Source organism: Cariama cristata, unplaced genomic scaffold (genome assembly GCF_000690535.1).
Source record: "Cariama cristata isolate BGI_N322 unplaced genomic scaffold, ASM69053v1 scaffold28563, whole genome shotgun sequence".
Classification (NCBI taxonomy): domain Eukaryota; kingdom Metazoa; phylum Chordata; class Aves; order Cariamiformes; family Cariamidae; genus Cariama; species Cariama cristata.
The window spans coordinates 26,636-41,202 of NW_009607106.1; the positions used below are offsets into that span (position 1 = coordinate 26,636).

The 14,567-nt window shown below is 35.7% G+C and overlaps 1 protein-coding gene across 1 annotated transcript in view; it reads left to right on the forward strand.

Moving 5' to 3' along the window:
* The window catches only part of CHD1 (chromodomain helicase DNA binding protein 1), a gene marked incomplete at its 3' end in the record, with an annotated part of 39,400 nt that extends 25,410 nt beyond the window's left edge, over positions 1-13,990 (forward strand). The window contains exons 8-23 of the mRNA XM_009696611.1: positions 75-175; positions 435-613; positions 1,670-1,797; positions 2,370-2,586; positions 3,192-3,281; positions 4,124-4,314; positions 5,437-5,625; positions 5,940-6,102; positions 7,756-7,908; positions 8,405-8,476; positions 10,287-10,436; positions 11,795-11,943; positions 12,232-12,328; positions 12,412-12,507; positions 13,468-13,644; positions 13,830-13,990. Of these exons, the coding sequence (XP_009694913.1) occupies positions 75-175; positions 435-613; positions 1,670-1,797; positions 2,370-2,586; positions 3,192-3,281; positions 4,124-4,314; positions 5,437-5,625; positions 5,940-6,102; positions 7,756-7,908; positions 8,405-8,476; positions 10,287-10,436; positions 11,795-11,943; positions 12,232-12,328; positions 12,412-12,507; positions 13,468-13,644; positions 13,830-13,990 (2,313 nt within the window). The remainder of the gene's footprint in view (positions 1-74; positions 176-434; positions 614-1,669; positions 1,798-2,369; positions 2,587-3,191; positions 3,282-4,123; positions 4,315-5,436; positions 5,626-5,939; positions 6,103-7,755; positions 7,909-8,404; positions 8,477-10,286; positions 10,437-11,794; positions 11,944-12,231; positions 12,329-12,411; positions 12,508-13,467; positions 13,645-13,829) is intronic.
* Positions 13,991-14,567: the final 577 nt, after the last annotated feature.

Sequence of the window (14,567 nt, forward strand, 5' to 3'; positions counted from 1 at the left end):
CTTGAGAGTTGCCAAATTTTCTTAGTTTTAGAACTATACAGTGCAATAAGTTTGTAAATTAATTCCCATTACAGGCTGAAAAATGCTTCTCCAGAAGATGTGGAATATTACAACTGCCAGCAGGAGCTTACAGATGATCTACATAAACAATATCAGATCGTGGAAAGAATAATTGGTATGTTACAAACTTGTGGACAGAAGACACTGTTGAGAATTCTGTATGTTCACTGCTTATATGTTACGTTTGTAGTTAGAAATTTAGAAGATGAATATCACTAACTTTTTAATCCGAAACAAAACCTGAGGTAAAGAGAAAAATTGTCATACTGTCTGGGCTATGAAGCTAGCTTATGTTGTCTTATTACCCAAAATGAGTGTTTTCGTAAGATATGGAAGGAAAATGCTGATCAGATATCTCTGGTGCATTTCTGCAGCTCATTCAAATCAGAAATCAGCGGCCGGTTATCCAGACTACTATTGTAAATGGCAGGGTCTGCCTTATTCAGAATGTAGTTGGGAAGATGGTGCTCTCATTGCCAAAAAGTTTCAGGCACGCATTGATGAGTACTTCAGCAGAAATCAGTCTAAGACCACTCCCTTTAAGGATTGCAAGGTGAGTATGGAATTTGCAATGGATTTATAATCAGTTGTACTGGGTCTGGCTGGAATGAGTTAATTTTCTTGGTAGCAGCCTGTATGGCCCATGTTTTTAGATTTGTGACCTAAACAGTGTTGATAACACAGTAGTGTTTTAGCTGTTGCTGAACAGTCCTTGCACAGTGTCCAGACCCTCTCTGTTTGTTGCTATGCCCTCCCTGCCATGAGTAGGCCTGGGGTGGGCAAGGGGCTGGGAGGGAACACAGCCAGTACAGCTGACCCCAGCTGACCAAAGAGACATTCCATACCATTTAATGTCTTGCCCAGCAATAAAACTGGGTAGACTGAGCAGAGGGTTTGAAGATGGCTATTGCTGGGAGACTTGCTGGTCATGTCTGCTGGTAAGTTAATGTGTGACTACCTTTCTATCACTTGTGGGGTTTTTTGGTTGTGGGTTTTTGTTTTGGTTGGTTGGGGGTTTTTTCCTTCACCTGGTAAACTCTTTGTTTTGACCCACAGATTTTTCTCACTTTTGCCCTTTCAGTTGTCTTTTCTGTCCCACTGGGGAGGGGAGTGAGTAAGCAACTGGGTGACAGCTTAGCTGCCAGCCAGGTTCAAGACATCACATCAATTGTGATAGTAAAAATCTGAAAATATTCTATGAATCCAGAGATAAGAAACATATTATGAAGTACTTTTTGAAGGTTGTTCAGAATAGTAATAATGTAATACAGTAATGTATATGGAAAATACCACTACTAAGAGTAGTTTTTTGTAGATACCAGTCCCCTGTGTTTTTACTGGCATTCAAAGATGGGCTTGTTTAGTATTGTAGTTTATTTTAAAAGTAAAATTGGAGTGAGTTAATGTCACTCCCATTGTAGAATTTAGATTAGCAATCAAACTAATTTCACTTGCAAATTGCGTAGTGTGTTTATATGGCCTAGTTTTCATCAAGGAATAAAGTCTAGACTTGGTGACCCAGTAGATTCCTACTGCTATTTTTTCTATAGGGAGGCATCTTGCTAACTGTACTCAGTAGTAGCACTGATGATCAGTTTACTTTTGACAGGTTCTAAAACAGAGGCCAAGGTTTGTTGCACTAAAGAAGCAACCGTCTTACATTGGAGGACATGAAAGTTTGGAGTTAAGAGATTATCAGTTAAATGGATTGAATTGGCTTGCTCACTCATGGTGCAAGTAAGTATAGTCTGAAATGAGTTTTTCTGTTTGTAAATTTTAAGCATTTATAAAACTTTGAAATTGATTTTTTCATATTTTTTTTGGAAGGTGGAGGGTTTCATACAGTAAACTCAAAGTAGAGGTCTGAGGGGAGTGGTTTTGCTCGAAGTAGTAGCAAAGCTTATCATTCCATGGCTGTCTCAAAAAACAGCTAAGCTCTGTTATTGCTATGGTTTTAATTTTTTATGGGGGGTAAGTCATATTTTTAAAAAACAAACAGTAAAACCAGAAAACCGAAAGCAAACTCTTCTGAAGTGTCAAAATTAGTTTTACACTTTAAAAATTAGACTCGGGAAGAATACTTGCAAGCTTTTTGGTAATTTTGTTAATTTACTTCAAATATTAAGTGTGGTGGGGATGGAAATTGGTTTTATGGGAAAACAATGGAAATAAACTTCTTTAAGATGTGTAGTTGCAAAATCTTGAAAACTTTTATAAGTGCTTTTTATGCTCAGAAGATAGTAATTTCTTCTTGTCCAATCCCTCCCCGTCTCTGCATCCCCTCCCAAAAACCCAATATTTTCTTTTAGAGGGAATAGCTGTATTCTTGCAGATGAAATGGGTCTGGGTAAAACAATACAAACAATTTCTTTTCTGAACTACCTGTTTCACGAACATCAATTGTATGGACCTTTCTTGCTGGTCGTACCACTTTCTACCTTGACGTCTTGGCAAAGAGAGATTCAAACGTGGGCTCCTCAGATGAATGCTGTAGTTTACTTAGGAGATATAACTAGCAGAAATATGGTGAGTATTTCTCTCTGTCATTGGAAAGACTTGTAGGTAAACGAGTTGCTTCATATCCTGTCCTCTGCTAATCTGCAATAATGTGGTTAGACCTGAACAAATACGTACTGAAACACTATGTGTTTAAGATGCAAATTAAAAGCTTAGATTTTGATCTGATATAAAAATGTGTGAAAGATTTCCTTCCTGCTTAATAGTGAACAGAATTAAAAATTTAGCCTTGCTTTTGAAAACAAATGATCTTCTGCCATATGATTAATTAGGTGGATATAGTAAAAATAAATATGTAAGCAAGCCAGTCATGATCTTAATTTATTTCCTGAAATGTTGTTAACTTGTTTTCTGAATGTTAGTAACCTTATCAATTAAAGTAAAAATGTTTTGAGGAAAACCTTTGCTGTTTATTCAGTAGTTTAAACAAAGTATTTTTGGAGTGCTTAGATAGGATGGAAATTCAATCTTATATATGTTAAAATGTTGTGTTTCTGTTTCATGATCATATTATTGTATGTCATTGAACATTTACATTGCTACTGTACTTAAATTCATCCCAGTCAACAAGACCTTTTTTCTCTAGTTTATAGTTCACTTGATTCTTTTTGTAGATAAGAACTCATGAATGGATGCATCCACAGACCAAACGATTAAAATTTAACATACTTCTAACAACATATGAAATTTTGCTCAAGGATAAGGTAATTACACTTCTTCAGGAAGATAAAAATAATTTCTCCAGTGTAGAGCTCTTTTCAGGCTTGCATGTTTTTGATTTGTTGGCCGTTAAATGTATGGAGAGTGTGATAGCTTTTGCTTTTGGAAGTATAACAGTGTATGGTTTCGGGTTTTGGATTTTTTTGTGGGGGGGGGTTTTAGGCACTTCTGGATTTTCTGTATGTGTGGTGAGGCTTTCAGCTTTTTCCATTTCATTAAGTGGGTAGCACTTCTTTTTCTCCAGTTTGCTTGGGATTCTCTTTACTGTAATCGCTCATCTTAAAGAACTCTGCTTGCAGACCACCATCCACGGAATGGAAAAAGAACTCTACCCCTAGCCCCAAACATGATACAGAGCTCTGAAATCCCATATAGTTTTCCTTTGTTATTGTGCGTACAGTAGTATGTGTACATATGTTAATACTGTCTCCATAGTGGTAGCACACAGTTATTGTTAATCCTTCTAACAGTATATGGAAATTTTTGTAGATTGTCAAGAAACAGAACATTTTTACTTTTTGTTTGTACATGCTGGGAAGAAGAGGTCGATGGTGGGGTTTTTTTCTGTCATAAAAATTAGTGTGAGTCAGACTTTTGGCCATTTTTTTTCCTTTTAAACTTAATTTAGACTTCTTGAGATACTCGCACAGCCTTTCATTGAGTCTGGCACATACAAAATCTATAATTAGTACTAAAAATGTATAGCTGTCCGTATGTTATTAAAATAAACCAAGAAGTGGTAGTGTTTAGAGCTTTATTTTTAATCTGGGAAATTATGCAATGTGTTTATTTGTATAATGTTCTCCCCATCCTCCATTTCTTTAAGTCGTTCCTTGGTGGTCTGAATTGGGCATTCATAGGAGTTGATGAAGCTCATCGTTTAAAAAATGACGACTCTCTTCTGTACAAGACTTTAATAGACTTTAAGTCTAACCATCGTCTTCTTATTACTGGAACCCCTCTACAAAACTCTCTCAAAGAGCTGTGGTCTTTGTTACACTTCATCATGCCAGAAAAGTAAGGAGGAATTTTACGTGATTCTTTTTAACACTTTTTTTGGTCAATTTTGTTTTTGTGAAGTAGTGTAGTGATTTGAGAATCAATAGAGGTAGAGAATCATACTGAAAGGTAATTTAAATATTCTATGTAAGGTAGATGCATATATTTTTTTTCATGGTGCTTCTGATAAGTAGCACTGGTAGCAGTTGCCACCTTTTTTCATTTTAGCAGTTCATAAAAATGATGGATTAAAGTATGGGTCAGAACCTGGAAAAAAGGCTTCATCTTAGCCTAAGAGGAAAACTGAATGAATTTACTCTGGGGAAATAGAATGGAATCTTTTCTGTGTTAGTACTGTTAGTGAAAACAAACTTGTACTAAGATACCCAATATTCTGTAGTTCAGTCAGATAGCTGGTTTTCCCATACGGTTTGCATACAGAAAGCTTACTGTTTTGACCTTATTTTATCCCAACCTGTGTTTGTACCTGAGATAAATTAAGAGTTCATGTGTGAGTGCACGTGTTCCAGTTGGACATCTTGTCAATGGCAAGCATCATAATTCCATTTAGTTGAGCTATGGATTGTACTGACTTCTTCAGAATCATACAAGCAAAGCCACTATGGTCTAGTGCCCATTCTTCATTTGATCATAAAGTCTGTTCTCCTAGTCTCTTAGCACGGAGGATAGTTATGTTTCTGCTAGACCATAGAAGCTGCAAAACGTACATTAAGTAGTCTATTCTCTTGCACACCATCCAGTCATGCAGCTGGTAATTTATGCTGCTCTTGATAAATATAATAGTGGAATTTCTGCAACCACCTAGGTGAGTATTCTAGCAGAAGAAGAAAAATGTTGGGTTTCCACTGAGGAAGTTAAAATTCAGTAGTTTTCATTCTGTAAGTGTTTTTGGAAAATTCCGTTCTTCTATTTAAAGGCAAAGTATTTGGAATTTCTTGTGAAATGAAAATTCAGAAATTAGATAAATTAAACAGAAAAAGGGAAAGAAATCCAAATGTGTGTGTGCTCTTGTATATGTATACACATTCTGTACTTGTGTTATTTTTCTTCTTGAATTTTGCTTCTTCAGGTCATTCATAGTATGTCAATATTTTGCCCTCATTCTTTATTGTGTTGAAGGTTTTCCTCCTGGGAAGATTTTGAAGAGGAGCATGGTAAAGGGAGAGAGTATGGTTATGCAAGTCTTCACAAAGAACTTGAACCATTTCTACTCAGAAGAGTTAAAAAAGATGTAGAAAAGTCTTTACCTGCTAAAGTTGAGCAAATTCTGAGGATGGAAATGAGTGCGTTGCAGAAACAATATTACAAGTAAGTAACAACACTTTAAAAATTGTGCTGTTTTACTGATACATCTACATGTAATTTACTGAAATGTAATGGTTTTTATAATGCAATTTGAACTTGAGGCTTCTAGAGTTTCACAGCAGTAAAATTCTATGAAGCAAGGACTCAAGAATTACACTGGTCTAATATCTATTCGTATAGCCTGTTTTATTTGGCATGTTTGTACCTTCTTTTGGGAGCTGCTTTTTTCTTTAGCTGGTTCATATTTTAAGAGCTTACATCTATCTTACTTCCATGTATGGTTAGAAATTACTTATATAGTACATTTTATATCGTAGGTGGATTTTAACCAGGAATTATAAAGCCCTCAGTAAAGGTTCGAAAGGCAGTACCTCCGGATTTTTGAACATCATGATGGAACTCAAGAAGTGTTGTAACCATTGCTACCTCATTAAACCACCAGATGATAATGAATTCTATAATAAACAGGAGGCCTTACAGGTAATGTCACTTTTTAATTTAAAAAAAAAAGTTCCATTTTACTTGTGTAATATTCACACAATTTTATAGTGCTCTGGCAGTGTATTAATTCTTATTGAAGTATATTAAGAAAAAACAGATTCTCTGGAAAATGTGCATCCCGGGTTTTACAGGTAAGTGAATCAATTTTTGTTTCTTAATTGGAACTGAATAATTGACAGAGAATTGACTGAATAGAATATCCCTGATTTTCATTAGAATCAAAGTAAGAAGGAAATAGTTTGAAACAGGCTGTGTATTTTCATGCAAAATAGGTTTAAAATAGGTCTCAAGTTTAAGTAAAATAAAGCAGCTAAGCAGGTAAATGTAGTTTGAGGGGAAATGCATGTGACTGCTAGCAATGATACACCAGCAATCTATGTGATAGCAGAAAGTGATCTGCAGAATGCTTTTAAGCTTTTTTATAATCAAATACTGTTCTCTGTATGCCTGCGAACAACCGAAGTGAAAGGAGATGAAAGTAACAAGCATCCAAAGCTCAGTCTGATTTTTTTATTGTTGTTTTAAAAGGTGAAAACAATTATCATCCCTATCAAAGATAGTCTGTTGTTTGGGGGTTTTTTGGATGTTAACTAAATTTGTACCAAAACTGTTGAGAAGTGTAGCAACAGACAAGAAGGCTGTTGTTGTTGATGCAGTTTATGCCAACATAAATGTTTGTGAAGATGATTTTTTTTCTGCAAGCTTTCAAGATGGTAATTTAAATACCTTCCCAAAGCCACTAGTTTGTGCAGTGATTAATATCCTTCTCCTTTGTGGCATAAAGAATAAAAGCACCTAACTAAAAATTTAGCATTCCCCAAAATTCTGTCCCAAGCATCTTCACCTAAAGAGACCTGACATTTTCAACATTAAATTTCATATTTGCTTGAGTTTATGTTCTAGTTATTCCCAGTGGAGCTGAAAAGGCTTACCAGGCTTTAGGTGTGTTACAGTGTTAGGCACCACAAACAAGATTCCTCTGATTTTATCTTGCCTGAGAAACTTGATTTTTAGGCTTTGTTTAAAAGTACTTCGAGGGTTAAGTAACAGTACATATATTTTTTTTCATAAGATGGGAAGTGAAGAGGAGGTAGTACTAAGATTTTTTTTTTCCCTCTATCTTCTATTTTATTGGTTACTAAACTTTATTTTTCACTTCGGAGAAAAGAACTTGGGCCTACGTCACAACTCTTTAAACTTTTAAGCCCATATATTCACTTCATGTTTTGATGAGATGTTAACATGTGACTTTAGAAGAGGGAACTGAACAATGCATTTCCTTTTAAAATGTGTGAGTTAGTAATCCTATTGATTTCAGTTAGAATCAACTAAACTAAAATTAAAGTAAACTTTTGTGTTCAGTTAATGCTGCATACTGGTAAATTTATATAACAGTGATGTCTTATGTTCACATGAAATTGGTGTGGGGGGTTGTTTTTTTTGTAGTTCTAGGGGTCTATATATAGTATGTATGCTTTAAACTACAAAATTCTTATGGAATGTCAAAATTTACCTTTTTTTTCTTCCCACAGCAATAGAAAGAAGAGCAAACCTCAAATGCCTTAGCCAATTGCAGTGTGTATTAGTTTGAGATGAACTTACTTAGTAATATGTATTTCTTGGGTTTTGTAGCATTTAATACGGAGCAGCGGGAAACTAATCCTTCTTGACAAGCTACTGATTCGTCTGCGAGAACGTGGCAACAGAGTTCTGATTTTCTCACAGATGGTGAGGATGCTGGACATCCTAGCAGAATATCTGAAGTATCGTCAGTTTCCCTTTCAGGTAAGAATCTTGACGGTAGTAGCCAAGAAGCTTTGATCTTGAGTATAAGAAAAATCTTTTCTTCACCCTGAGGGTGACAGAGCGCTGGAACAAGTTGTCCAGAGGTTATGGAATCTCTATCCTCTGTGACATTCAAAGGTCGCCTGGACATGACCTTGGGCAACCTGCATTAGCTGTCCTTGCCTGAGTAGGGGAGTAGACAGGATAATCTCCAGAGGTCCCTTCCAACCTCAACTGTTTTGTGATAATGTGATCTTTACCACTTCACTTAAGAGAAGACGTAAGCAAACATGTTCTTTTTCTAGAAATACTGGCAATTGCTATATGCTAAATAGTATTTTGAAGTGAAACTGCTGAATTAGAAAGTTGTGAAGTGCTGCCTATTTTTTTTTGTTTTTCCTTCACATGGCAGTTTTGGCAGTTGAGAATTCAGGTTGCTCTGATTTTGAATATAATATAAAAATTACTTTTTAACTGTAGTATTCAATCTCTTTAGAGACTTGATGGATCAATAAAAGGGGAATTGAGGAAACAAGCACTGGATCATTTTAATGCAGAAGGATCAGAGGTATGCTATTTTTTTCCTAAGGAATGTTTTGTTTGTTTGGTTTTTTTCCCCCCAAGAAATATTTAAACAAAATGCATCAAAAATGAAGACTGAAAAAGTGAGGAATATAACAATGAATTTTCAACCTTATTGATATTACCTGGACTATAAGGTTTGCATCTGCTAATTCTTTTTCTCTAAGAAGAGGTTAAGTAGCAAGCACGTAACTTATGAAAATGGTATTTAATCAGTTGTGTAGCTTTACTTTTTTTTTCTAAAGCTCTTTATCGAAGTAATTTTAATTACTATATAAATGCTGCAGAAATCTAACTTCAGCTTTGTTGCTGTATAGAGCTTAACCCAACAATGTTTACAAAAGCATTGAACTTACACAAGCAGTTAGCATGAAAAACATCCTTTGGCAGTGGGCAGAACTAACTTTTGTATATGCTTGTGTGAACAACCATTTTTAATTGTTTCAAATCTGGCTTCTGTTATCTTCATTTGTTGCCACCTACTTAGTTGCCCTGGAAGAAATAGTGAAGAACTGATTTCTAGCCATTCTTTGTGAGCAAACTGTGATGAATATGTAGGTGTCTGTTACAGATTCTTTCTTTTCCAAGTTGGAAGATTTGTAGCTTATTTAGCATTCCTAATATGCAAGCCATTCCATACCTTTGATCAGCTTAAATCTTTTGATCTACACCAGCAGATTTGGGGGAGGGGAGATTATTTTGGTGGGTTTTGTGTGTGGGTTTTTTTTTAAGTCAGTAATTGAAGGATAGCATTTGGCAGTTGCTGCTGGCCTTGTTTCTGCTAAGGTGGAGGGAGAAGGGCTTAACTCCGTAAGACAAACTTCAGATATTTGTTAAATACAGAATTTAATTCTGTTTCAAATTTCTAGCGTAGATGTTCTTGCCTTTTTCTGAAATCTTTGCAGTCACACTATACATTTTCTGAGATGAAGAGGCATTTAAACTTTATGCATTTTAAAAATGGAGGCAAACTATGCATTTTCTGCAGCCACAAAATTATGTTCTCGGTTTTATATTTTGTTTCTTTCCTAAAAATTCAGAACATTCTGTATGGTTTTTTGCCATTACTGAGCTAAGGGCGACATGGAAATTTCTAGCACAATTCTCAGGACTCATTCCTAAGTGTAATGGTTTGCTATTTCCTATAATTGTACTGAAAATTGGGATATTTTTTTTTTTAACCTGTTCTGCTTTATCTTGGATTTCATATATTCTTGTATTGCATGTCTCAAGATCTTTCTGCAGTACTTCGTAGTTGTCCCTGAATGAATAGTTCTGTATCATCTGCAGGCTTTTTCACCTTGTTGCTTATCTCATTTTCATACTGTTTGTGAATATGTTGAACAGCATTGAACCTGGCAGAAGACTTTTGCTTCCTATCTTTTAACAAGTTACTTGTGGGCTCAAGCATCTTCCCTGCTCTGGCATGGCTGCTTAGTCTTCCAGGGCTTGGGGCAGGGGGTGTGGGAGAGGGACTCTGTAGCATACAAGGCTTTAACTGTAGGGTTTTTGTGGTTTTTGACTGGTCTTTTGTTTGATTGGGAATTTTTGGTTGGTGATTATCTTCTAGGATGCTACTTCCTTTAAACTGTTGAGAAGTCAGTAACTAATTATGAAGGAAATCGATATCAATGTTTGTTTTATACTTAAAGAAACTTTAACTGTAGAACCGTTACAGAACAGGTAATATATGATTTTGAAGCCTGCGCCACAGACTGCATAAACAAGTGTCATATTGGTTCCTAAGAGTATTACAACTATTGCATATAAAACAATTTCTTATTTTATGATTTCAGGACTTCTGCTTTTTGTTGTCTACTAGAGCTGGAGGATTAGGTATCAACTTGGCATCTGCTGACACTGTAGTTATATTTGATTCTGACTGGAATCCACAAAACGATCTGCAAGCACAGGCTAGAGCACATAGGATTGGACAGAAGAAACAGGTACACACATTCAGCTGTAAACTCCAAACCTAAAGGAGGGTTCTGTACAGTAGCTGTTCAATCTCTGCACTGCTCAGTTTTCATGTATTATTGAGAATAACTAATACTTGCAGCTTATGTCCAAAAATATTAGTAATGCTCATTTAACTTCCTTTTTTTGAAATGTTCCTATACGGAGAGTTAATATGGCAGTTGTGGTATATGGATGTGAGAGCGAGAAGAGTTGCGACCTTGTCTGTCCCACATTCATTGGTATCATGTCATTCTAGAAGATAACTACTGCGTCTGGCACATCCCCCTTGCTTAAATATTTCTTAGTTCTCTTCAGATTTCTTTCTTGCAGAAGACATATGCTAATAATTGGAAATACGACATTTCTTTTTACACATCCACAAAAATCCCATGCAGCGTTACAGGCTGGGGGAAGAGTGGTTAGAGAGTGGTCAGGTGGAAAAAGACCTGGGGGTGCTGGTTGACAGCCAGCTGAAGATGAGCCAGCAGTGTGCCCAGGTACTCAAGAAAGCCAATGGCATCCTGGCCTGTATCAGGCATAGTGTGGCCAGCAAGACTAGGGAAGTGATCATCCCCCTGTACTCGGCACTGCTGAGGTTGCACCTCAAATATTGTGTCCAGTTCTGGGCCCCACGCTTCAAGAAAGACATTGAGGTGCTGGAGCGAGTCCAGAGAAGGGCAGCGAAGCTAGTGAAGGGTCTGGAGGGTAAGTCTTATGAGGAGCAGCTGAGGGAACTGGGGTTCTTTAGTCTGGAGAAGAGGAGGCTGAGGGGAGACCTGATCGATGTGTACAACTACGTGAAAGGAGGTTATAGCAAAGTTGGGATCGGCCTCTTCTCCCAGGCAACTAGTGACAGGACAAGAGGGCATAGTCTGAAACTGCACAGGGGAAGTTCAGGCTAGAAATGAGGAGGTGTTTCTTCACAGAAAGGGTCGTTAGGCATTGGAATGGGCTGTCCAGAGAGGTGGTGGAGTCACCATCCCTGGAGGTCTTTAAGAAAAGACTGGACATGGCACTTAGTGCCATGGTCTAGCTGACATGGTGGTGTTAGGGCAAAAGTTGGACTCGATGATCCCAGAGATCTCCTCCAACCAAATTGATTCTATGATTCTTCTAGCATTTACTTTTTTGCCTGTGGCAATGCTTGTGCCAAATCACTGAAGTTTAAAAAAGACAGGGCTAAGACTTTATTTCTCTGTTTTTTTTAAAACACTTATGTAAAGATTGTGGTAACACGATTGAACTACTATTTCATATTTGACACCAGTCAATAAATTCAGAAAACATATAGCGAAGACTGAGATTTCTCCTTATTGTTGCTTACTGTTTTTTAAAATATACATAGGTCAATATTTATCGACTAGTCACAAAAGGATCAGTAGAAGAAGATATTCTTGAAAGAGCCAAGAAAAAGATGGTGTTAGATCATTTAGTAATTCAGAGAATGGACACTACAGGGAAAACCGTACTACATACAGGCTCTACTCCTTCAAGGTATATTTGTATTTTTTTCCATACCAATTTGCCCTTAGGTATATTTGACAAGTAAATAAAAATGTAAATAAAAATTTCACTTGGTTAATGAAAGGCAAAATAAGGTTAAGTAAGTAAAGATGCAAAGCATCTTGTCTTTCTAGATTTTTATTTGCATATTAAATACATGTATTAAAAATATATACAGTTTTTATTTAATGGTAAAAAGTTTAATTGGCTCATGATTCTAGAGAACTTTTTCAAGTTGCTACAATAAAATGTTTTGTCTGTAAACATCCTTTATTTCAGCTCAACACCTTTTAATAAGGAGGAGTTATCAGCAATTTTGAAGTTTGGTGCCGAGGAACTTTTTAAAGAACCTGAAGGAGAAGAACAGGAACCCCAGGTAAGTAGTGTTTCTGGACTAGATAGATAAAACAACCGAAAAAAAATGAATTACTTAATTCTAAAGAGAACCTTCTTTTTTAGGAAATGGATATAGATGAAATCTTGAAGAGGGCTGAAACTCGGGAAAATGAGCCAGGCCCATTAACTGTAGGAGATGAGTTGCTTTCACAGTTCAAGGTATTACTCTTTTCCCTCTGTCCTGCCATAATTATACTTTCCTTTATAAATGGTCCTATTTTTCTTTTGTGTACCTATTTGCCTCTTCATTCTTATGAAATTGATGCATCAGTAAGTCAACTCTCTATCTCTTTCTAATAGAATGCCTTTTCACGTCTACAGGATACCTACCATCAGTATAAACATTTAAAAATACACAATGTATTTTGCTAATAAAATAAGACATTTATGAATGTGTTAATGATTAGAATTCTAGGTAGTTTTGTGTTTTATTTACTGCCTTTGTTAAGCAGCTGTGGTATCTTTGAACGCAAAATATAAAGTTCGCATTTCTTAGTCAATGACTTCTTGAAATAGATTTTAACCCTGAAGTAAACTTGAATGCCAGGTATTTTAAGTGTTATCAGTTAAACATACTATACTCTGGGTGCAAAAAAGATGCGGAGCATGATGTATTTGTTTAGATCAGCAGATTATTAAATAACTCTTCTGCTGATCGTTCATTTGCAACATGCTTTGATTTCTACAGTGTATTAATGTTTGGTTAGTTTTATATTATTACAATTTCACATTAACTCAGGCATTCGAAAGTTGTTAGCCCTATTTTGAAGAAAGTTAAACAACAATCATACAGCTGTTGGAAGTGTTTCATTATGCATCTGTATTAGTCAACTTTTAAAAGAAGAAAAAATTTCTCATCTTAGCTTATGTTGCATGGAGTCTGTATCTGTTTCATAACTGAATAAAAATACTTTCGTTAGTGACAGTACTCCATGAAGCATTTTGTATGTATTAATCTTATATATATTATAATACAATAGCATATATAAATGCATAAAATCTATAAATGCATAAAATATTCCATCTAGAACTTTCTTTTCCTAAAATATTAGTTGCTGAGTCTTTTTCAAATAAGTCATGTATTGATTTGATGAAAATACATATATTCTGATATGTAAGGTGGCCAACTTTTCCAATATGGATGAAGATGATATTGAGTTGGAACCAGAAAGAAATTCAAGAAATTGGGAAGAAATCATTCCGGAAGTCCAGCGGCGAAGAATAGAAGAGGAGGAAAGACAAAAAGAACTTGAAGAAATATACATGCTCCCAAGGATGAGAAATTGTGCAAAACAGGTGTCTCTTGGTTCTGGCTGACTTGTACTTCTATGTTGCTGTTGGTTTGGTTTAGTTTGTTTGGGATTGTTTTTGGGTCTTGTTTTTTTTTTCTTTTCTGAACACAGCTTTTTAAGAGGTTAGGTAAAACTTTTGCTTGTGTGTGTTAATCATGTAGCTTTGAACTGCTTATTCTGAAATTCCAGGTCAGCTTTAATGGAAGTGAAGGGAGACGCAGTAGGAGCAGAAGATACTCTGGATCTGATAGTGACTCCATCTCAGAAAGAAAACGGCCGAAAAAACGTGGAAGACCACGAACTATTCCTCGAGAAAATATTAAAGGATTTAGTGATGCGGAAATCAGGCGGTAAGATATGGTGGGACATGCATATTTAAAGGGACAAGACAATTTTTTAATTACTATTATTATTATAAAGCTTGAAAATACAGAAGGCAGTCTATTTTTCCTGCATTTCTTAGAATTTTTTTATTCTAGGCATTTATATGTTTTACCTTCTGTACTTTGTGGTGCTTACAGAGTGAACTGTCATGGCAAGAATCTGAACGGATTTTAATGAGGGATACAATTGGGTTTCAGAAATATTCTTGTTTGTTTTAAATTTGTTAATTCCTGCAACCCATGAAGACAGTGATATCAGTTGTTAAAATGGCTGAGCTTTTTACAAGTGAAATAATCTGCTTCCCATCATTTTATCTGAAAACTGTAGTGCTGAAAGAATACGTAAATCTTTTTTGGTGACAACTACAAAAATTTGAGTGGATTTTGTTTTCTTTTTAAACTTCTTGACGTTGTAATTGAATTAATGTTATATTGTGCTTTTTTAAACTCAAAAAAAATCTGTTTGAATCTTGTATAGCAGATCCCTTCAATATTTGGTGTTGAAGTATTTTCTTGGTAGAAGGAGGAGGAATAGTTTTGTTTT